Consider the following 25,213-nt stretch of genomic DNA (forward strand, 5'->3'; position numbering starts at 1 on the left):
CCATTATGCTGCCATTATGTTTTTATAAAAAATTGGGCTGCATGAGCCTGAAGTCACACTGCTCAGATAAAAGAGACACTCTGTGTTATCTAATTGCTGCATATGTCTAGCTTTTATGCCCAATTGTACCTATACATCAAAGTGTTTTTAACACAGACTAGGCAAACAATGTTCTGAAAAAATATTAATGTATCTCTAGATAATATAACTTCTGCCTGCTACATACTGTGTAATGTGGCTCCCAGCTGCGTGCAACTGTGTATATCCCATTATTAGAGCATGCTGTGATGCTACACTCCTAAACTTCAATATATTATAATTAATATGAAATGTTTATACAGAATGTAAATATTTAGTGCCTGTACTGTGGAATATTTGCAAAGGAGATTCATTGACACGATTAGCAGCTAATGTCTAAGAATTGAAATACACCAGGTGTGCTTGTCAGTTGTTTTAGTGCTGGAATGAAACTACACTACCACCTGCCAAGTATTTTAATGTTGCTTTCATAACAGTGGTCGAACTGGAAAAATCAGAGTGCAGTCCCTGAAGATTGGCTTGATGTCTCTTTCTAAGGGCCTTCTTGAGGAGAAGTATAGATGTGAGTATTATGGGAATGCCCCCATTTTCTTTAAGCAATATCGTAATATGGTTTTATCATGCCAAAATGCTTAGCAATAATGTTGCCAAAAGTCAGTGACCATTATATTACAGGAACATGTCTGCAGAGTGAGGTTCAGGCACTCAATTCCAGCAAGAGCTGTCAATTATGTCACGTTTGGGCAGAGGGACTAGAAACGTTAATTGTTCTGCATAGTTTAGAATGATTAGCTCTTTGTTGTGATAAACAGCACAAACAGTACATGCATATATTTAATTTATGGAAGCAGCAAGCAGTGAGGAGTGAACCAGAGTTGATTGGAGCAGGTGCAGTTGTGTGATAACACCACTGCAAAAGAACATGCCGGTATAGCGCCACTGTGCTAAATGTGGTGACTTTACAGTCGCCTTTTGCTCTAATATTTGATCCTGGGGAATATTTCAGCTTCATTCTCAACATGCCAGCTTTCAAACGAAATGTGCATTGAAGATGGGCCGTAATGCCCATCAGTGTCAAGGTCAAAGTGTTTTAGGACTTACTTAAATGTAGTGATGAGAGATCTTGTGGTCCTCCAGATGTTGTCCAGCACCCATCATCCTTGGCAGTTGATTGTACAGATGGGGACTGGCAGTCCCAACACCTGGAGGAACACAGGTAATGGTTTTCCATCCATACCCACATGTTCCTAGTTGCCAATTGTATTGCTTTCTTCCATGGCGACTTTCCAGAACCTTACTGTCAAAAAGCAAATGTCTTAACTAGCATGTAATAGGGTCAAAGCTTAAAACCATTATTTCTTCCCCAGGTGACTCAAGAAATCACAGTAGTTTTCACATATATTTCAACTGTGTACAATTTAGCTGTTACAGTTGAATTCTTGAGAATGACTTAAGTGAAAGTCTGATGTTAATGGAAAATCCTGCAGAAGGCATGCCTGAATGGTCTCCCAAGAACATGAGCTTGTAACTCTACAGTCCTTTTTACAAGCTAGTTTTTATGCTTGCTGTTCACACTAGGATTAGCTTTTTAAATTGTGGAGATAGCATCTATTTTTTAAAAAAAATTCTAAAGATGAACATGCAGTCTTCTGTGTAACTAATACAGATGTTTAATGCTGTTGTATTCATACCGATGCTGTGGATCTGAGATGCATAGAATTGAATAAAGGCTAATTTTATTGTAAATGATTATTTAAACAAGCTGGGTTTTGTTCTTTGCTTACAAGCTATCAACTTGACTGTGTCTTACTTCAGGTTTCTTAACAAAAATCAATCATTTTGAGTCCTGTGTATGTGTCTGTCTTCTAAGTACTATGCATCAATAAATTCCACTACTGTAGTGCTTTTAGAAGACTTTAAAACAAAACCTCTTTCTAGGAGTTCACAAATTTTAGATGACCTTCTCAGGCAGCAGACAAAATGAGTGATTGACATTGACTTTGCTCCTCCAGGTGAAATTTTGTCTCCTAGATCATCCTGGTTGTGTTAAGAGGTGTGCATATGAACCCATGTGTATGTTTAGTACTTACATGTATTCCTATTCACACTCCTAAGAGGTTTGGCTTATTTTGTTGAAACGTGCACTCACTATAAAACGTGTTTACCTTTAATCTTATGCCCCAAGTTCATACAACAGCAAAAAAGAAAGATTGGTTTATTACCTGAAATGAAAGTGTAGATGCTGCTTTCAGACAGCAGTTACAATATTAGTGGATCAAGGTCTGTGCCTTTTGCTTGAGAGTTACGCTCTCCCCATCAATAACCAGCCAAGGCATCATCTCTCTCATCCATTCCTTGGTCCATAGTGAGGCAAAGGGATGAGCATTGAGGAGCAAATAGGAGGTTCACAGTGGAACTTTGAGCTACCCAACTACTGAACATCTGGGAGATTAAGTATTATTTTGAACCAAGGTATCCTTTTAGAGAAGGGAGGGATATTTTGATATGGGTTTTGTGTACCCTACCCAGTTTGTAGTTGAAAGGGCATGACCCTAATGTTAAATGACTAACTAGTTATCTTGTGTGTTTTGGAGGAAAAATTCCAGTATCTGTACAAAACCTCATTCTCTCCTACAGGAGCTGATGATTAGACTTTGCTGGAAACACAAGATCAGTGTGCTGATCTTTACATTAAATATTAGGTCAAAATATTAACTCATGCCTTCCAGGTTACATTTAAGATAAGGACTAGTACCAGGTCAATATAGTTTATTGAGGGGTATATTTTATATCAAGTTATGCCAACTTCACTGATGCAATGATTGACAAAAATAAACCAGGGGAAAACAAGAGGAATTTTGAACATACAGTGGTACCTCGGGTTACATACGCTTCAGGTTACAGACTCCGCTAACCCTGAAATATTACCTCGGGTTAAGAACTTTGCTTCAGGATGAGAACAGAAATTGTGCAGCAGCGGCGCGGCGGCAGCGGGAGGCCCCATTAGTTAAAGTGGTGCTTCAGGTTAAGAACAGTTTCAGGTTAAGAACAGACCTCCAGAACAAATTAAGTTCTTAACCCTAGATACCACTGTACACAGAAATTGTAATTGCTACTTCTAAAAATTGCTAATGTAAAAGCAAACAAAGCCTCCCTTCTTTGCCTGCATTCCAGATCTCTTTAAGGAAGTGGCAGGGCCTACAGAAATGTGTGATCAGAGGCAGCTTGGGTTATTGCTTCATGATGCCATCCAGATTCCACGACAACTTGGTGAAGTAGCTGCTTTTGGAGGCAGTAATATAGAACCCAGCGTCCGCAGCTGTTTTCAGCAGGTAGTAACTTTAGCTTTCCTTTAGCTGATTTAAATATGTCTCTTGACTTACTCAGACTCTTCTGTTTGGGCCAGCTCTGGAATTTACAGAAACCACCTTTTTAAAAAGAAAAAATGGGGAGGGATGATGTCATAGATCTATAATAGTAAATACAACTACTAAAGCTTCATGCAGATAATTATATTAAAGGAATTTTTCTATGAACTGGAGTAAAAAAACAACCAATCAGTTTTGTCACTCTGACCCAAATAAATCATGATGGCGGACCCAGTGTGCCATCAGCAGCAGAAAGCTGATTATTGTCATCTTTACTTAATTGAATATTGGTAGCAGGAGTGCTCTGATGACTTCAATGCTAGTCACAGTATCATTGCTCTGGGGATCCCAGTTGAGAAAGATCCAAGTTTCTTTTAGAAGAAGAAAAATGTGAGGGTAGATAAGTTTAAAAAAGAACATTCAAATATTTTCTAATCTGGTTTTCATTTATTAGAATAACAACAAGCCAGAAATCGATGTAAAGCAGTTCATAGACTGGATGCATCTTGAGCCACAGTCCATGGTGTGGCTGCCTGTTCTACACAGAGTGGCAGCTGCAGAAACAGCAAAGCATCAGGCGAAGTGCAATATCTGCAAGGAGTGCCCAATTGTCGGCTTTAGGTAAGCAGAATAAATCACTTACATGCTAAGAGGAGAAGGAAGAGAAGTGGGTGGCTTGCATTTAAAAACTGTTGAAATCTAAAATATCTTTGGTTCCTGATTGTGAGGAGAGGGGTGCTTTTAAACTGGCCCCACCCTCTTTTGATTGGGCCATGTCCACATAATCTGTCTGTCTGTCTATTTTGTAACCCATCTTTTTCTCCAGATGGCATACAAGATTCTCCCCTTCATCATTCAGTCCACAACAACCCTGTGAGGTAGGTCAGGCCAAGAGGCTGTAACTGGCCCAAGGTCACCCAGTTGAGCTTCATGGACAAGTGAGGATTCAAACACTTAACTCCCACGTGCTAGTCTAACACTCTAACCACTACACCAAACCTGGATCTGGTCATGCCGAACTCCACATATGACCCCCAAATGGCACATGTGGCCTAGTCAAATAAAGGCTGCTGAGCCCTGAACTACCGCATAGCCTACTTACATACCTGCTGCTACAAAACCATTAATCTTCTCACATAAGATCTGGTAGAGTGCATATTTTCTCTGTTTCATTCTTTTGTATTGTGCAAGACATCTTCAGATTGCTTTTTAAAAAATATTCCGCCATTTTAAGGCAGGAACCCGAGTTGCATATATTGTTGCTTTTTATGTTTTGAGAAGGCAAGGTATAGCAAAACAGACTGGGCTAAAGCAGGCTTGGCAACCTGTGACTACAACCTCCCATTGCCCTCAGCTAACATGGTCAATTTTGAGGGGTGATGGGTAGAGTCCAGCAATACTTGGAAGGCCACTGGTGTCTCACCCTTGAACGAAAGAAAAGTTGAAAGAACACTAACACTGAGAGCACAGAAAGTAATGTGGCAATTTTTGTACTGCAGTGAGCTGAATTTTACTGCATCTACTCATAAAGGTGAATTATATGGCCAATGTGATATTACAGTGGAGGTCATGAAAAACAGGGCTCCACATAAAATGTTGAAACAGCTGGTTCAGCATCTCTAAATGTAATTCTCTAAATTATAAACATATATTCATGCATCAGAAAACAAAAATAGCAGACATCTGCATTAAATCTGGCTATAAAAAGTTCCAAAACTAGATAGAATTGACTAAAGCAATCACTCTCAAACCTAGATGGCAATCTATCTACTGTAGCTTGGACTGCCTTAACATGTTTGTTACACAAAAGAATATAATCTGCCTTCTACAAGAAGAGCAATCTGGTATTTCTGATATCTGTAGCTCATTAGAATTATTATCATCTACCGACATCATTAGAGATTGCCCCTGAACACCAAGCTAAAGTATAAAAAGTATAAAGAATAAAAAGTATAAAGTATAAAAAGCCCTTTCTAAGTTTGTTTTTAAGAAAGCAAAGCCTCAGGTTCTTTAAATGCCATTTTAATGTTGAACGAATGTAGATATATAGCAATGTGTATCTCCAGTTCTATCTTCTGCTCCACAGAATTTATTAGAGAGAAAGAGTATATTTTGCTTCTCTAATTCTGTCATCTATATGTAAAATGATTCTTCAATTGATCGTGACAATAGGAAACCTAAGGTCTTACCTTCACATGTTCTCCACTGATTTCACAACTGTGTAATTGTTACAACCCAGTAGGAAATTTCCGAGCCATAATGAGATCTCGTACTAGGCTTGTCACCCAAACACATGTAAGGGTCAAGAACTAATTGTGTTAGCTGTCAATCACTTTATTTATTTATATAGGCATTTATATGCTGCCTATCAAAACTGTTTTCTCAAGGCAGGTTACAATTAATGCGACAATTAATGAATGCTTCCTTCTCAGGTGTTCGTCTTAGTCACTTGACACTTTCTGACGTTAAATTTGCATATTGCTGGATGTCTCTGACAGACATTTTGAAATTCAGCAAACGGCTGTATAGTAGTGGTAGATCAGCTTTCTATATGCTGTCACTTGTTGTTAGTCTTTAGAAATGTGTTGCCTTTCACTGAGTCCATATACTCCTCCCTGCCTCTTGATGACACAACCCTGTACACTTGTTCCCATATTGTATTTTTGGATTTCAGAGGTTCAGGAAAAAACTTTGGGCCCCCCAAAATAAAAGCTCAAAATTTTTACTCAATAGATGACAGCATCACATAAAGCGGTTCATCCACAGCATGAATCACCTACAGTTGATCACTCCTTGCCTTAAGAATGTACATTAAAATATTAAATCACATAGTTTTCAAATACTTCATATATATTTTAAATAGTGGCATATACATTGTTTAAATAAGTGGTTAATTGGCAGAGCCTTGGAGTATGACCATTGGGATTGCGCCTTAAGCACTTGGAAATGAGAATAAGAGTGCTTCCTTCCCTTTTTTAACCTACATTAGAATCAGCAACATGGTAAACATAGTAGATAGGTAGCCGTGTTGGTCTGCCATAGTCAAAATAAGAAAATTCCTTCCAGTAGCACCTTAAAGACCAACTAAGTTAGTTCTTGGTATGAGCTTTCGTGTGCATGCACACTTCTTCAGATACACTTCTGATCTGAAGAAGTGTGCATGCACACGAAAGCTCATACCAAGAACTAACTTAGTTGGTCTTTAAGGTGCTACTGGAAGGAATGGTAAACATAGTTATGGAAATATAATGTGGCTATATGCCTTTATGTGCATGAGAAGAAGGAAAAGGCAAAGCATAAATTGTTATTCACAAATGGGTCTTCACATCTCTTTGGCTACTATGAGTTTGACTAACACCGGATTATCACCCATTGTTTTTCATTTATTTTACTTTGAATCATTGGTTTAAGATGCTGTGAGCTGCACTGAGAATTGTTTACAGAAATGAGACTAAAAGCCAGATAAACTTTAAAGCAGATAAAGCTTATGTATTTCCTAATATCTGAAAGGTACAGCGAACATGAGATTCTTCACATTTATTAGTATGTATAATTAGTAGGAGTTATTAGTATGCTGTGGTCTAGTTAAAGTTGTTGTTTATGTAGAGCAGGGATAAGGAATCCAGAGGGCCATGTTTCTTCTTGGGCAAGTTGCACGTTTTTGAACTGCTTTAAACCGTTTTAACCCGCCCTGTAACCTTAAAGTGAAGGGTGCGTAGGTAATAAATCTAAATAAGAACAGTAACAATATTTTAAATATGATTGTGTCTTGTTGTGCCAGCCAATAAATAATGAAACACGGGCCACACCAAACAGTGCTTCCACTTAGATTTCATTAAAACTGTTCCTCTGATTTTGATCAAGATTCTACTCAGTTCAATATCCTGTTCCTAAAAATTACACTAGTTGTGGCAGTTTAAGATGTGTAGCAATTCCATGAGTGGTTTTTTTAAATAATAATAAAAAGAATGAAGAGTTGGGTGGGGGATCAGGATTCCAGTGAGGGGCAAATGACTACGGCATCCTTACCCACCCACCCGTGCCACGATCCCAAGACAAATATGGATCCCTGTAGCTACTATTTATGTCAGGGAGGGGACAACCATAACGGCCATTTCCAAAGATTTGAGGAAATTTTAATCCCAACTCTTACAATTGTTTCCTTTGAGACCCACGTAAAATCTTTGAAAAAGAATACCTTTGTTTGCTTATAGGTATTGAGGATTTATCCTGCTACCATTGAACTTTTGGTTGTTAAATTGCCAACGTAGTGTAGTGGTTAAGAGCGGTGGACTCATAATTTGGTGAACCGGGTTCGCTTCCCCGTTCCTCCACATGCAGCTGTTGGGTGACCTTGGGCTAGTCACACTTCTCTGAAGTCTCTCAGCCTCACTCACCTCACAGAGTGTTTGTGTGGGGGAGGAAGGGAAAGGAGAATGTTAGCCGCTTTGAGACTCCTTTGGGTAGTGATAAAGCGGGATATCGAATCCAAATTCTTCTTCTTCTTCTTAAATTGTGTTTTATTTTATGCATTTTATTGCTTTTAATGGATTGTACTTGTCGTTATTGTTCTGAACTGCTCTGAAAATTAAATTATTGAAAAGCAGCATAAAAGCTTGTTTGATAAATAAATAAATAGAGTTGACAAGACTGGGTCCAGACTTCGTTTCCCATCAATAAGAAGCGCTCCTTCTGTCTGCAGAAAACTTCTGATCTAGCAGAGTAATCTTACTAATGGAACGTGGGGTAGAATTGGAAGGCGGTTTCCCCCATAATCCCTACCCTAATCTGCTGGGGACTGCAGAGGGAAGCAGAAAATGGGGAGAATCACTTCCTACCTTTCCACCAGTAGGAGTGGCATGAGCAAAAACTGGATGCAGTTCACTGTGCTTGCTGCCATTCATTTGGGTTCCTTAACATATCACAATATAAGTACTGCTAACACTGCAATGTGTAATAATTACAATAGGATGATGGGCAAATAGTAACACAGTGGGGTAAAGGTTTAGGATGGTGAGCCCAAACAGTAAGATTGTGTGGAGATCTACTTCAAGCTTCAGAGCCTATGGAGATGGGCTTCAAAGTGGTTAAGATTTCCTTAAAATGGAGCCTTCATTATTTTTCCATTACATTCACAGATATCGGAGCCTGAAGCATTTTAACTACGATGTCTGTCAGAGTTGTTTCTTTTCTGGTCGTACAGCAAAGGGTCATAAATTACATTACCCGATGGTGGAGTACTGCATACCAGTGAGTAGTCATTTACTGACTCTTTCTAATAGATTGTTCTTGGATTATACCATACTTTCCCTGTCTCTCCCATTCTTTGGGAACCTGTTTATTCATTTATTTTGTTTAAGCGATGTGGCTGTTTAAAAAAATACTAGTTTCAGGACCAAGGTTCTTTCAAAGTAGCTCCCAATAAAAAATACTCAATATCCCCCCCCCCCACCAAAGACAACATCACCAATTTGGTAATTTCATGAATTCAACCTATCAGCTTTTGAGTAGATACTAGTTAGGACTCTGCTGAACAGTATCCAATCTATTGTTTGCTGTTAGCTGCCCTGTACATTCTTAACTGAGAATGAAGGCGAAAAATGTTTTGTAAATAGAATCTATATGATCTTACCTTTGATCTTACATTTTTTTAAAAAGTAAAATTCTTAGTAGTAGAATTTTAAAAAATAATTTAATGTTGTTACTATTTTGGTAAATTATACTAATTAGTTTTCATGGAAAATAAGAAATGTGAAATGTCCCTGAATATATGCTAGATAATGCTGATACCTATTCTTGAGTATATTCCTTTTGCAACGCTTGAGATTACTTATGGTGCTCATAAAACAGTTTTCTGGATTCTTTGCAAGTAGTGACTTGTCTTTTGATGAAAGCTGTGTCCCCCATCCTAAATGCCACATTTTAAAATAAAAACCAAGCCATATGAAAATTTAGTGCAGCACTAATCAAAATCACACTGTGAAAACTGCTTTTTTCATGGAGTCACAGTTGTGATATTTAAAGGTTTTCAACCACGTCAACAGGGCCAATTGTGTGGGTGTTTCCAATGGAAGCTGAAGATAAAAGCAGTTACAAAAATAAAACAGAGTTTGAGAAAAACCTAGACATCATAAAAATAGCTCTCCTTTGTGGATTATATAAGTGAACTAAGTGACATGCAGAGGATGTAGATTGTGACATGCTACCTAGAGGAGGTACCTGCCCAGCATGCTCTACTAAAATTTTTTAAAAGGCATTTTCATGCTTTCTGGTACTCGTCACAGTGTTCTGTGAAGCAGAAGTGGTTTAGTCATGTGGGCCACATGACTCAGAAAAGCTGTCTGCAGGCAATGTCGACTCCCTCAGCCTGAAAGCGGAGATGAGTGCAGCACCCCATAGTCAAATTCAACTGGACTTAGCCATCCAGGGGTCCTTTACTATTCAAATGTAGTAGGAGTCTTAGATTCAGGTTATTTCAGAAAGAGTTGAACCCTACCATGTAGTGCAGTATACCAGGGATGGGATATCTGTGGCCCTCCAAATGTTTTTTGACCTTCATCAGTTCTAGCCACCATGGCCAGCGGTCAGGGATGGTGTGAGTGGTAACCCATCAACATGTATAGGAGCACAGATTCCCCATCTCTGCAATGAACAGGCTATTTTAGCCTACTTCTACTTTCATTCCCCTTGTCCAAGCCACATGTCCAGGTTTCTTGCAAATTGGTTCTGAAAGAGCCAGGCTGCAATACCTAAGCACACTTACCTGGGAAAAAACCTTATCAAATACTGAAGAACCGCTTAGATTGCTCTGCTTGATATTTAAAAACAAACACAATAGACTTCAGACCAGTGTCAGCAGAATAAAATGATAACACTTTCAGCGATGAAAACGTTATTACTGTACCAGCTGATAAGGGAATGTAGTATTGTTATCTGGAGCAGACATGATTGTGAAAGATTTATAAACAATTATAGGGTATGTATTTCTATTTTTCATGCGATTGTGATCCTGTTCCAGAAATGGGACCCAGCATCAAAGCTACCTTAGATCTGAGCAATGCCTTCCTCTATTCCATAATGTGATTATGGATATTTACTTACTCAAAACATCAAATGTTATATATTGACTAAAATCCACAGAGAGGTATTTTTTCCACCAGGCAGGTTGCAATTCCACATATGAGCCATTCTCTAAATATGTAGGGTCCCCACCCCCAAGACCAGGGGTTGCCAAGCTCAAATCCCACATTAAAGACTTATTTTTTATCAGTAAATTACAGAAAGTTCAGGATACCAGCATCACACAACAGGAGGTCCTAACAGAATGAATTTGAAAGATGATGTCCCAACATCACTACTACCTTCCTCATTTTATTTTTTCACTGGCTTAAATTTATTTGGACAAACATATTTTTCCATTCTAATGAAAAATTGTACTGGCAAGTCAAGTGTATTGCCATAGATTCAACATGACTTAAGAAGTTGCCAATCTTTGTATGGGACAGTTTGAAAATGCCTCTATAAACCTCCCCATCTCTAACCACTACCAGCAGATCATCAGTTACTGCAGTAAATATATAGAGGGCATCTCTTTAATTTCTCATGACAGCTAGGAAGAATTATGAAAGTTCTACTGGTGAATTAAGAGCTGGATAAAAGCATCAATTTTGAGATGCATTCAAGTACTATTATCTGGACGGCCTGGTAAAAAGATCCTTGGATTATCTTAAGTACATAATTATTCAAGAAAGCCTCAAATTGCAACACAAGTTTGTAAGATCTGATCCTTCTCAGCCTAAATATATTACAAACAACTCACTGAAATGACAGTTTCTAGAAATTTGGTACAATTGTTCAAATAGCAATATCTTTTTCTTGTATTCAGACTTACTACATAAAGGTAATCTAATTATGTGTTGTGGGCTGCAAGAATTAGAGCAGAAAAACAGAATGGAAACTACATATAACTGAGACACTTAAATCGGATAGGCTAGTATGCAGCTGCTCCTATAGTCCAGTAAGTGCTTCACTCAGGAGTTCCACAACTTTTAACTCCACCACAGGGTTATTTTTCCATACGGCAATTGTAGCTATTGTTATAATACAGACAGAGTCAACAGTTTGTATCTTGATGTGAATAAATGGGATTTCCTTAGTGAATAGCTCTGACAGACAATCTTTATTGAGGAAATGAAAATGGCAGGAGGAACTCTGCAAACAGAGGAGCTCTGAAGAATCAATCTGTTGTAGGAATAATATGGTATTACGAGTGAAGTACTTAAAAAGCTGTGGGTTGCTCCACAGAAAGCTATCCTGCCAAAGACCATTCTCGTCCATCATCATATTGAGACATTGCCAACCAGATGTCAGTGAGAAGCCTGCAAGCAGGCCCTTACTGTGGCAGCTCTCTTCCCACTTGTGGTTCACAGCAACTGGCATTCAGAAGCATACTGCCTCTGAGAGCAGAACTAGTACAGAGCCCTCGTGACTAGTAGCCATTGACAGCTGTATCCTCCATGAGATTGCCTAATCCTCTTTTAAAGCCATCCAAGTTGGTGGCTTGTGTGACTTGCCATTTCCTTTAAAGAAATCAGCACAAACAAGTGGGAACAGTTATTTAAAGGTTTGTATACTGTTAAAGTTTCAAGCATTGGGGAAAGCTAGGTTAAATAAGGTCTCACATACATTAAAATCTTCCATTGTCCCAACATGATGAAGTTCAATAGAAGTGACTGTGCTCCCTGGCAGGGATGCATTAAAAAGCTCTCCTCTAGTTTTAAGCCTCAAAGGGAAATTAGGGAATTGGAAAAAGGTCAGCTTCAGCACTTCTCACACTATGGCAAGGAACAAATGGAGCAATAAGTCAAGCAAAGTGAAATGGATTTTGTCCATGCAACATCTGAAAAACCAATCAACCAATCTTAAAACCATCTTGAATTATTTTAAAACCACACAAGGCCAACAAACACCCAGCTACTGAGGAATAGGTGTTTTCTATATAGTTTTGGAATTGCATACTGGATGAAACTTCATTGGGGGCTATTTGACCACCAGCAAAAAAACACAATCTGCAATTAAGGTATCTAAATATCTCACAAATAGCCTTAGCAACGGACAAAGAAATTGTTTGTTGTTCTGTGCTTATTGGCATCGTGATGATTTTGTTTTCTATAATGCAAACCAATGTCTCTATTATTAGGGTAGGGATTTATCTCTACAAGTTCAATTGACTGAAATGCCACCCACATATTAGTCATACGTTATTTATTTCACAACTCTCTTGCTTGCAGCAGAAATTAAAATCAAACAAACACACAAATAAAACCATAAAATGGAAATGTCTAAAACCATAAAACAAGCAGATACAAACATCAATATAACAAGCTCACAAGAGCATAAAAAAAATCCAAACTGAATAGATTTTAAGATTTAAAAGGTATTCACCTGGCACCAAAAAGACGATAGCATAGGCAATAGGCCATTCCCCCTGGAGAGGGCACTGGATGAGTGCCACCACTGAAAAGGCCCTCTCTTTGGCAGATATCTACCACACCTCCTTAGATGGGGGCACATTGAGAAGGGCCTCAAGATGAAGTTCTTAGGCTCTGGGCAGATATATTTGGGAGAAAGGTGGTTCTTCAGCTAATCTGATCTGAAGCTATTTAAAGGTCAATGCAAGAGCACTGTGAATTGGATCCAGAAATGGACTAGAAACGGATGACAAAGCACTGGCATGATATTATTATCCTACCCAGCTTAACAGTCTTGCTATCCTGTTTTTGACCAGCGGAAGTTTCTGGGCTGCTTATAACGGCAGCCCCACATGCAACACTTTGCTGTCAAAAAGTAAGAGTTTACCAGAGCATGGCTAACTAAGGCTAATCTGTCCCAAAAGAGCCATGATTGGTATATTAGCCTAAACTAATAAAAGTTTTTCTGAGTTACAGAGACCACATGTCCATCCACTTAAAATGCTGGATCCAAGAGACCCTTGCACTTATTGTTATAATTATACATTATATAATACATTATTATATATTTAATTTATAATATATACATAATCAATGTACATATGATCAAACTTATGGTTAAAGATGTTTTGAATCAGTACTTAATGAACATTTTGGAAATCCCTGGTCCTGAATGGGGTAACTGTGCCCCTGAAGGACCAGGTGCGCAGCCTGGGAGTCATTCTGGACTCACAGCTGTCCATGGAGGCACAGGTCAATTTTGTGTCCAGGGCAGCTGTTTATCAGCTCCATTTGGTATGCAGGCTGAGACCCTATCTGCCCACGGACTGTCTCGCCAGAGTGGTGCATGCTCTGGTTATCTCTCGCTTGGACTACTGCAATGTGCTCTATGTGGGGCTACCTTTGAAGATGACCCAGAAACTACAACTAATCCAGAATGCGGCAGCTAGACTGGTGACTAGCGGCAGCCGAGACCACATAACACCTACATAACACAAAAACCTACACTGGCTTCTAGCACGTTTCCAAGCACAATTCAAAGTGTTGGTGCTGACCTTTAAAGCCGTAAATGGCCTTAGTCCAGTATACCTGAAGGAGCATCTCCACTCCCATCGTTCAACCCAGACACTGAGGTCCAGTGCTGAGGGCCTTCTGCCGGTTCCCTCACTGCGAGAAGCCAAGTTACAGGGAACCAGCCAGAGGGCCTTCTCGGTAGTGGCACCCGCCCTGTGGAACGCCCTCCCACCAGATGCCAAAGAGAACAACAACTACCAGACTTTTAGAAGACATCTGAAGGCAGCCCTGTTTAGGGAAGCTTTTATTGTTTAATAGATTATTGTATTTTAATATTCTGTTGAAAGCCGCCCAGAGTGGCTGGGAAAACCCAGCCAGATGGGTGGGGTATTAATAATAATAATAATAATAAATAATAATAATAATAATAATAATAATAATAATAATAATAATACATTTTGCATCTTCCATTTGTCTACAGCAATGTCATCTCAATAAACCCTTTGATACTTCTGACCAGCTTCTAACCAAGTTTCTTTCCCAGAAGCTCTGTATGTTTGTTGCCATTAAGACTGAAACCTAAGGGGGGCTTGAATTGGGAGCCTCTGACTGTAGAGATGTGGACAGACAACCACTTACTGTGCTACTCTGCTGTGTTCTTATGAGGATTGGCAAGCAGTGTTTATTTTTTTTCTTAGTTTGGATACCTCTGGAGAAGAGGTAGCAACAGAATCTCAAGCTAAAAATCCTCAGTTTTACAAAAAAATAAAGTACTTTGGAGGATTAAAATAGTCTCTAATGTTTGTGATTAAATTACCTTTCCTTTTGAACATAATTGGATAGCTTTTAGCATTTTGCCAGTTCTAGCATTTGTTGCAAGTCACTTTATTAAATTGAAAAATGTATATAAATTGCTGTATAATTTAAGAACTGCTGGCTTGTAAAGCTAGTAACAAATGAAGAAATTGCTTTTTAGTTCCAGACTTATTTATTCTTATTCTTTTGTGTTCAGCTTAAGTTCATCTTTAATGCCCCAACTCTTAATATCATTGCCATTTACACTTTCTTACTATTTCAATTGGCAGTATTAGTCATTGACAGCAGAATCGAAAATATTTAATTTGCACTCTCTGTATTTTTCTTTTTTCTAGACAACCTCGGGAGAAGATGTACGAGATTTCACCAAAGTGCTAAAGAACAAGTTCCGGTCAAAGAAATATTTTGCTAAACACCCACGGCTTGGCTACCTACCAGTGCAAACTGTTCTGGAAGGTGACAATTTGGAGACGTAAGTTTTGAATACACAGACAGACCAATGGGTTTTTATATACAATTTTCTCCCATTAATACATATTTTTTTGTTTAAAGCCACAGTAATTCAAAGAACATTAGAGTGAATTATGGATTAAGGCAAGAATTGTGCATTAAAACTTAGATGCAGCTACAATGACTGATTAAGGAAGCAATATGAAATGTTTTGATGAAATGACTCAGTGCAGCTAAAGCTAAGCACTTTTCAGTTCTGTTGATTTGAATGATTAATATTAAAAGTGCTTAAATTGTGCTGGATTGTGCCCAGAAAATCTGTTCCTTAACAACAACAAAAGCGCATTCATTGAAAAAGAGGGAAGGCATGTTTCTGTCTTTGAGTTCCAAACATGAGAAAGGAGGAGAAAATGCAGCTACTGCCTAAGATGTCCTCAACAAATATTTTCATTTTTAAGGACTTTTTTGTCTTAAACTGTATTTTTCTATGTATGTAGGCACCCCAACTGCATCATTAATAAGATGAAAGTACAGTCAGCATTACTACTATATAGTATTCACACTTCTGAAATACCCTTGCCTTCTGCTTCCCCTTTTGGTCAACAATAACCATGCCGAAGTTTTTAAACTGGATAGTACACTTAAATGCTGGAATCAAATACAACTGTGCAGTATAATCGGAGTGACTTTTTCCCAATGAAAGCAGTTGGTTCTGTTGGTTTTAGAAAGATTTAAACGAATTCCTAGCGGTTAAGGACATGAGGTTTTAAGTGAGTTCCACTTCTGGCCGTGGGATAGTGAAGTTAAGTTGGTTTGGGGCTATTTGCTGTACGTTTGCTTTTCAAAAGGCTGAAGGTATATACCTCTTGATTGTAACCCCCCCCCCAAAAAACACACACCCAGTAACACGCTCAACACAGTTTACAAAAGAATAAAACAGTAACATCAGTAAAAACAATTACCGACAAGTATTTAAAACATTCAAATACAGTGGTGCCTCGCAAGACGAAATTAATTCGTTCCGCAAGTTTTTTCTTCTTGCGAGTTTTTCGTCTTGCGAAGCACGGTTTCCCATAGGAATGCATTGAAAATCAATTAATGCGTTCCTATGGAAACCGCTTGCCAGGCTGGCGGTGCGGAGAAGGGCTTTTCTCCCCACCGCAAGCCTTCAGGACAGGTACGGGAACAGAGGGGAAGGGGCGCAGCACTTCTCCTCTGTTCCCGGGGCTTGCGGTGGGAGGAGGGTTTTTCCTCCCCACCGCCAACATTCAGAACAGCATTCTGAATGTTGGCGGTGGGAAGGAAAACCCTCCTCCCACCGCAAGTCTTCAGGACAGCCATCCGAAGGCTGGCGCGGGGAGAAGGGCTTTTCTCCCCACCACCAGCCTTCGGAGGAGCCTTTCCGCCCCACCGCCAGCCTTCGGAGGAGCCTTCCGAAGGCTGGCGCGGGGAGAAGGGCTTTCTGCCCCACCGCCTGCCTTTGGAGGAGCCTTCCGAAGGCTGGCGCGGGGAGAAGGGCTTTCCGCCCCACCGCCAGCCTTCGGAGGAGGTCCGAGGACAGTGGGGAAGAAGCGCTGCGCTTCCCCGCTGTCCCGGAGATTTCCCTATGGGCTTTCGTCTTGCGAAGCAAGCCCATAGGGAAATTCGTCTTGCGAAGCGCCTCCAAAACGGAAAACCCTTTCGTCTAGCGGGTTTTCCATCTTGCGAGGCGTTCGTCTTGCGGGGCACCACTGTACTAATCAAAATCAACAATACGCTAAAAGCGGATTAAAACACGGGAAAGCATTCTACATATCTGGGTAGGCTTGTCTGAATGTCTTGAGCAGGTTGTGCTAAAGTCTCTATTGTGGTTCACTTTTTAATGTCTCAGTCATAGCTAAACCAAAGTATTTGGGAGGGTCAGTGGATAAACAGATCATGCTTTTTTACATGCTTGAACTGCATTAACTTTTGCTGTCCTCTGTTTTTCTTCCCTCTCTCTGTCTGTGTGTTTTTTTTCCTTGCAGTCCTATTACACTCATCAGTATGTGGCCAGAGCAATATGAGTGAGTAATTGCTATACTCGCACCTGAAGAGGTGCTGGGTTAAATCCACTAAGAATTCCTTATGTGCGCTCTATGAAAATTAATGAGGCTTCTTCCTGTGCACAACCATGCTCTTCTGCATCTCTCATTCATTCCTGTTGGGTAGGCACTGGAGAAATTCAGATTGTAACCAAGTCAATGAATGTTGTGCAGTTAGTAATATATTTGCATGAACTCCTCAGCTAATGAATACTCGTATGAGCAACATTATATTTGCCTAAACTTTTTTTTTTTTTACAATTTGGTCTTCATTTATTTTCCTTTACTCTTTGGTTTGACAGTCCCTCCCAGTCTCCCCAACTATTTCATGACGACACACACTCCAGGATAGAGCAGTATGCCAATAGGTAAGCACAGGAAAAAGTACATTTTATTTACATTGCAGAACATGATGTGGACAAAATAGAATATGCTTTTAAAAGTCTCTTGTACAAACCTGTACATAAAATTGTATAGGAAATCATTGAATCTTAAAGTAAGGTGATAAAGTTTAATATTTAATTAAAATGGCACATCTGGAGAGCTACTGTAGGATGGCCAATATTGTAGACTGGCTATAGAATTTTTTAAGTGCTTCTTTTACTTGAATGGTTCCATGAAGTGGCACACAAAAAACAAACAACAATAGCAAAACAGATTAAAACATTTAAAATGAGAAAAACTGAGAACTCCAACAGAAATATTACTCAATTGATCCCAAGTAACACATTAAAGAAAACTGTTTTTACTTGACTTTTTAAAACTAATAAAGAAGGCAAGATTTGTTAAGGTTGAGTTCCATAACTTTGGTGCCACAAATGAGAAGGCCCTGTTCTTCATCACCAGCATCTGTGATGCAGGAAGCAAACAGAGCAGGGTCTCCATATGTCACAAGTTTTCCAGTAGGTTCCATGCAGGTGGTAGTGCTCCAGTCTTCACTCAATTTGTCCATTTTCAATTTAATTCTATATGTTTTTCACAAATGTATTTAACACCCTCCAATAGGGCTTATTTTCATGTTGCCTTGATTCAGTGAAATACACATGGTACAATGGCTTTGTCATTGATTTCAAAAGCATCCTCCTACAGCCTGGCCCAAATGATATGAGTAAGACAAATTGTTTGTAGATTTCACTTAGAAGGTCAACCGAACCTGGCTTGCGATTAAGCTATCTCCTCCTCGATCCACTGAAAGGCCCAAACGTTTTGATAGAAAGGATAGAAGTGTTGAAAGAAGATGACTCTTGATGAAGAAGCAACAAAAATTGAAGTAGTGATCTAATAGCAGTTTATACAGAAAGGATGACATGATGGGGTATAGATTTTAAGCATGAAAACATTCAGTAGAATCAATTAAGAATTGGTGTGTCATCCTCACATTCAGTTCCATTGATTGTCTGACACAATAACTGACATACCTAACGTAGGCTCAAAGTAGAATGAAGTGCGGTTTTATTTGGGGTTTTTTGCCTGAGTTCTTATTCTCTTTTAGACTGGCCCAGATGGAACGGACCAATGGTTCTCTGTTCACAGATGGTAGCTCCACCACAGGAAGTGTGTAAGTAAATTAAACAAGTATAATTGCTAAAAAAGGTCAACTCCTTTGCTTATAAATTCTTAACCAATTACAGTGAAATTTAGCTTCCAGCAAGAAACAATTAGAACTTCTCCGTGATCTGTGTTAATGTCACACTGCCATAATAGTATAAACTGGTAGTATGTAAGCTGGTAGCATAAACTTGCAGTGTTCAATAAGCCAAAGAGAGTAATTTAGTATAGAGGAGAGGTTTATTTTTGTGTGTGAGGCAGCATGTATTTCCTCACAAAAACATACTGTAGTTTAGAAGAAAGATTTCTATCAACAGTTCTCATAGCTAATTTTTTGAGCAAAACCCATTTTTGTTTTATATTTTCTTCCGGTCTGCATACTTAGGGGGTGCATGGGGAGATGAAAGGAAGAAGATGTTTGGAGAAGTTCTACCAATGAACTACTTTGTTAGCTATGGCCCAATGTTTGCTGTATTTCGCTCTAGGATAAAGATTCCAATATGTCATTGTGGTCTGCTTGTACATTACTAGTCAGATTGTCCAGAGCTTTGGGCTGGGTTGTCACCAATATGCTGACGACACTCAGCTCCATCTGCTGATGGATGGCCACACTGACTCGGCCCCAGACACAGACCAGATGCTTGGAAGCTGTGGCTGGATGGTTTCATGGGAGCCGATTGAAATTAAATCCTTTGAAGTCAGAGGTCCTCTGGCTGGGTCGGGATGGCATGGGGATGAGGGACCAACTCCCTTCTCTTGCGGGGGCTCAATTAGTGCCATTGCCTTCCGTTAAGAGTTTGGGTGTAATCCTTGATGTCTCCCTTTCCATGGAGGCGCAGGTTACAGCAACAGTCAAGGCAACATTTTTCCGCCTTCAGCACATCAAGCAGTTGATCCCTTACCTTTCCCGCCCCGACCTGGCCACAGTAATTCATGCGACGGTCACCTCCAGGCTTGACTACTGTAATTCGCTCTATGCGGGGCTGCCCTTGAAACTGTCCCAGAAACTCCAGCGAGTGCAGAATGCTGCAGTGAGGCTCCTCACGGGGTCCCTGCCATGGGAGCATAATCACCCAGTGCTTTACCAGTTGCACTGGCTCCCGGTAGAGTATAGGGTCAGGTTCAAGGTGCTGGTTTTGACCTTTAAAGCCCTTTGTGGCTTAGGGCCCTCGTATTTACGGGCCCGCCTCACCTGGTATGCCCCGCAGAGGACCTTAAGGTCCATGAATAACCATAGTTTAGAGGTCCCGGGCCCTAAGGAAGTCAGACTATCCTCCACCAGAGACAGGGCCTTTTCAGTGACAGCTCCGACCTGGTGAAATGCTCTGTCCCATGAGACTAGGGCCCTTCAGGATTTAATCTCCTTCCGCTGGGCCTGTAAGACAGAGCTATTCTGCCTGGCCTTTAATTTGAATTCAGCCTGATCTTTTATTTCCTTTCTCTTCCCTCCCCCTCCCCTTTTATGAAGATTACCCGCTCTGAGACCCCACATCTAATTCTCCCCTGGCCTCCTCGCTGGCCCAAGTAGGACTAATTCAGCCAGCTAGCCCTGGTGACTATCTAATGTTTATTGGATGGATTTTCCCCAAATTGATTTTTGAACTTTAAATTTTATTGTTATTCATGCTTTTATACTGTATTTTATGCTGCTTTTATGTTATATTACAATTAAGTGTTTTAAATTTGTTGTTAGCCACCCTGAGCCCGGTTTTCTGAACCAGGAAGGGCGGGGTATAAGTGTGTGTGTGTGTGTGTGTGTGTGTGTGTGTGTGTGTAGATGAGGGCACATGGTGACATAATATAGATTTTCACTGGCACTTGTAAATGAGATTACTCATTTACAGATGCATCTTTTAAGAAGTGGCAGTGAAAAATAGCTTCCATTGCATTTTACATCACCCCTCTCTGTGGTCTCAGTATTAAGCAAAATGCTCTAGTTTCCAATGACCTTCCTCCACAATGGAAGACTGTGCTGGTTGCCTTAAGTGAACTTTAAGTTTTTGGGCAAGTAATAACTATTTGTGTGAGCCACACTAATTTTGATCTATAGTTGCTGTCTCCCTTTCTTCTCTGGAGCTGGATTTCCAGTATCATTATGACTCAGTGTCAAAGGGTTTTCTGCTGGCTTCTTGTCCTTGCTTCTAGCATGGGTAGTCAGCATGGTAGAATTCAACTGGGGTCACTGTGCAGCTGATAGATCTGTCTTAAACTGTGGGCAGGTGAGCTGTTCAGGCTGGCACAACAGTCTGCCTTTCAATCCAATCAGTTAGAAAAGCAGATGGGGGAGCGGGATCTGTAACAAGGCTATATCTCTTCCATAAATAGATGGTGCTTCTTTGTCAGGTGTTACTTCGGTGAAGTACAGTGTTATCAGTTGCAGAGCATACTGCTTATAATAGACAAATCAATATGCCCACTCTTTGTCCTCTGCAAAACATCTGAGATTGAAACAGTGGGGGGTAGACGCACTCTGGACTATGGGACTTATTGTGGGGAGCAGTGGCATAGCTTACTTATCTCAATCCTTTCCTTGTCATTGAGGTTGGTGTCAGAATAATTAAGGGCTTGACCTAAGTTCATATTTGAACACTTCGTACTTTAGAGATTTGCAGTTACTCCGAAGTCATGGAATATTTTTCTGCATGTGTGATCAGGTCCTGGCTTGAAAAACAATCTTGGTTTTTTAAATAACAAAAAAAAAAAAAACAGAAGTAAAGGGAAAAAAGTATGTTTTAACGGCCACTTTACATTTGAAATTGAAATTTGAACTCTGCTATGTTGTAATGAAGATAATGATTTCTGATATAGGCTTAAAAACAAACAAATTAAAATAACCATTAAGGCCTGATCCTATGTATTCCCCCGAATTTCCTATTAGCATATTGTGATAGCATTGAGGTGCCTCCAGCTCCTCATGTTTTTGATCATGACTGCTCAAAAGCAATAGTTGTACTCTATAATTTAAAGAGATTTAGAATATATTTATTTTTAGCAAACATGATGACTGTAATCAGATTCTTCAATTTTGTTCAAAATTATTTTCCTTCACTTCTGATTCACCTGGCAGCTGAGCATTACATATTTCAAGAGGAATAATTCTTATTCTGCATAACTTTAGAGTGCTGTAAAAGCCGAAAATTACATTGAAGCTTCCACGGCAGTGAAATTTCAGCCGAGGACAATGTGGTGTCGCAGTTAGATTTGTGTAAGCTAACTAAAGGAAGATAACAGCAAGGCTGCATGTTTTGAACTAACATGGAAACCTCTGAATTAAAAGGAAATGAATAATGGATATCGCCCAATAAATCAGTTACCTTTTAATGTAATGTAGCTATGTACATTTAATTTCCATTGAAAATGAGCTTTTTTACACACCCACCCCAAAAATGCATTGTGATATAGGATATTTTCCATGCACCACCTTTTAGTTAACAGCAATGTAGAATTTGTCTGCAAAACATAATGGGATAATATATCCTGGGGTTTCCATTAAGGCATCTACATACAAAAAAAAAATTAAAATAAGTTTGTTATACCCCACACCTGCTGGCTTGCCTCTGGCCCATTGTGGGAAAGTTTCCCTACCCTCCACATAAGAAAGTGGCTTGGTGAGGGACAATATTTTTGACTCAGTGACCCACAGGTGGGTGAGGCCTGATATCCCAATGATGATGGGCCTATTTGAAGGTGTACACTCAGCTTGCCTTCAAAGAGGCTGGCTCCAGGATCACAAAGGGGCTTGTATGGCATCCCTTCCTCCTAAGTTTCTCCCTCCATTTTAGCAGCACGGGCAGCCCCCCGTTTACACGGGGATACGTTTCCCAGGTACCACACGCCTCTGTGAAATCACGTATAATTGAAACCCATTGGAAAAGCCTGCAAACACCCTGCCCTGCTCCTATTCCGCCCTTTCAGTGACATCTTTATGACACTTTGATGTGTGTATACACAGTCATGCACATATTGAACATGTGTAGTTTCAGTACAAAGCACTTTGTGATACTGTAGCAAGCCACAGTCCTGCCGCCCATCAGGTGCTGGGTAGAGAGAGGGTACCCTGCTCCAGCAGAGGAACCACACTTTAATCTCTCATGTTTTCCTTTGAAGCTACTCCTGTACCACCCTCATGCCTGAGATAATGACTTCAGGTGTGCGAGAGGTGATTGTGGTATGCCAGGAATGGTCTGGTGGATCAAAGTTGGTATGGGAGTCCATCACCCATTTTATTTCAAGGTTACCTTTCCAGCTGTCACAGAATTTGCTTGATTTCTTAAAAATACATTGTAAAGAGGTTGGTAGCTTCTAAATTTCAGTTTTCTCTCTCTCATTCCAATCTCTATAACTAGCAATCTGTTACTCACTTACTTCAGTCATCTGAAGCTATCTGATCCATAGGAAGCTTTATGAAAATGCATACTGTCATCTAGACCTTGTGGTTTGAGCTGTGTGGAGAAAGCATAACCTCTAGGCCCTTCCAACTATTTTTGGCATGTCTGATTTAAAATATTATCTTACCTGCGGTAGTCTACCACCTGGAATTCTTTTTCCTCTTCTCTTCATCAGCCTGTTTTTTTTTTTTTTTTTGAAAGTGCAATCTAAAAATGTGTGCTCTCTCCAGTTTTATACAGGGAACATATTTTTCCTGTTTTTGCTCATTATCTAACTTTTCAAGAGTTATAATGAAAGTTGTTATGCAGAGTGCAACACATTTAGCTGGGAAAACAGATGTCCAAAGCACAAAATGTTGGGAGAGCTGTTGCTGGTTTTCAAAAGATGCATCTGCTTCTGTTTCTCTTACAAATAAATACATTCCTTATTCAGGGTCAGAACAACTCCAGATTCTTGCTAAATAATAATGCAATCCCAACCTTTTGGAAACTCTGATATGTACACAGTGCAATGAGGTCATGCATACATATAGCTTTTGGTTGTCATTCTGTATGTACGTGACCTGCTAAAATATGAGTTTGGTGTATGTGTAAGGGCCAGTTCACACTTTGCTCTGGCATGGTAATCTCCTTGTCCCGCAGTGGGACAAGGAAGTAGGCTTTGAGTTCATTTGTGCCATTTCACCCTGAGAATATACTTGTATCTGTCTGCTGAAAAAGGGGTGGATTATTCATATCTGTGAGGTGCCCACCTATCCCTCATGACCTCCTAGGTGTGACAATGTGTGTGTATGTGAACAGTACTACTTTTCTCGAAAAAGGGGTGCCTGAACTCACCAGGAACACCTTCCTTGTTCTCTTGTAATGGCAGTGGTGCCCACCTGAGAGGTGCCGGAACTGAGTTCCAGCTGAAACTGAGTTCCAGCTGTGTGTGAACCTCTACATCACTTTAACCCTCCCTGCTTTGTTGGGTATATGGGTGTGAACTAGACCTAACTGTGCATAAGAACATAGCCTTAGAAAGCAGAGGACAATCCTTATAATTGTTTCAAGCAGCATTTAATAAGATAGATACTGAAATCAGAGTTTGTCTTCCTTTAAGCCAATCCATCACTGCAGTTTTGCATCTTACAAGCAATCTTATAAGATTTGCAGCTATCCCATAATATATTGAATTTGTAAATGCACCATGGCTTCACTCTTGATGCTTTCTGTAAAGAATTTATAGCAATTCTTATTTATGCCTTAGTCATGTAAAATATATTTATGCTAGGTTTCTTTTTCCCTAGGGAAGACGAACATGCCCTTATCCAGCAGTACTGCCAGACTCTGGGAGGGGAGTCACCAGTGAGTCAGCCACAGAGCCCAGCACAGATCTTGAAATCGGTGGAGAAGGAAGAACGAGGAGAGCTTGAGCGCATCATTGCTGACCTTGAGGAGGAACAAAGGTGCTGTGAACTTCCCTTGTGCATTATTAACATATCTTGATATATGTGCTCATATATTTCAGGCTTGGTTGTGAAAAGGGCACTAGCACTAGAGATTACTTTTTTTAAAAAAAAAATTACAAGTAGAACACATGCACCATCTGCCCATGAAACAGGAGGAACAGAGGAACCAAATCATTCTCCAATTATTTAATGGTGGGAATTGCCTTTTTCCTTTATTTTCCACTGCTATCCCCTTTCTTCTTCTACTCTCTTTCCTTATTCATCCCATAAATCAACTCTCCAATATAAATCATTGTTCAACCCAATCCTGATGCCTGGAACCCACCACTGGTTAGCTTGGGCCTTCCTTCTCCACGTCTGAATTCAAGGCAGTTATTTAATCATTCTATTTTCTTCTTTAAACTTGATTTGAAGTGAGCCAAAGCCATACTGTTCCTCTTAAGACTGCAGTTCATAACTCAGTGGTAGAGTACATGTTTTGCATGCCAAAGGGTTTCCAAACTTCCCTGGCTTCCAAAAAAACTGGATGTTGAGTCACACCACACATGTTCACCACTTGGTTTAAGCATCAAGAGGTGACTTGTATGGCATCAACCCAGATAGAAT

General features: G+C 39.9%; 1 protein-coding gene and 1 long non-coding RNA gene across 4 annotated transcripts in view; one reads left to right on the top strand and one right to left on the bottom strand.

Annotated features, from left to right (window-relative positions):
- Positions 1-25,213, top strand: part of LOC308582807 (utrophin-like) — a gene marked incomplete at its 3' end in the record, with an annotated part of 196,543 nt that overhangs the window by 158,355 nt on the left and 12,975 nt on the right. For 2 of the 3 annotated variants that reach the window (XM_081186281.1, XM_081186283.1), the window contains 9 exons: positions 516-601; positions 3,214-3,371; positions 3,862-4,028; positions 8,546-8,657; positions 15,043-15,179; positions 17,164-17,202; positions 17,523-17,588; positions 18,713-18,778; positions 24,446-24,604. In XM_081186281.1, the coding sequence (XP_081042407.1) occupies positions 516-601; positions 3,214-3,371; positions 3,862-4,028; positions 8,546-8,657; positions 15,043-15,179; positions 17,164-17,202; positions 17,523-17,588; positions 18,713-18,778; positions 24,446-24,604 (990 nt within the window). Of the gene's footprint in view, positions 1-515; positions 602-3,213; positions 3,372-3,861; positions 4,029-8,545; positions 8,658-15,042; positions 15,184-17,163; positions 17,203-17,522; positions 17,589-18,712; positions 18,779-24,445; positions 24,605-25,213 lie in introns of those variants that run through there. The other variant, XM_081186282.1, reaches the window with a different exon arrangement.
- Positions 3,344-25,213, bottom strand: part of LOC308582837 — an 83,616-nt gene continuing 61,746 nt past the window's right edge. Inside the window, exon 3 of the long non-coding RNA XR_014005907.1 lies at positions 3,344-3,467. This is a non-coding gene — a long non-coding RNA (uncharacterized lncRNA). The remainder of the gene's footprint in view (positions 3,468-25,213) is intronic.

This window comes from Podarcis bocagei (assembly GCF_964188305.1).
Source record: "Podarcis bocagei genome assembly, chromosome: 3".
NCBI classification, from domain to species: domain Eukaryota; kingdom Metazoa; phylum Chordata; class Lepidosauria; order Squamata; family Lacertidae; genus Podarcis; species Podarcis bocagei.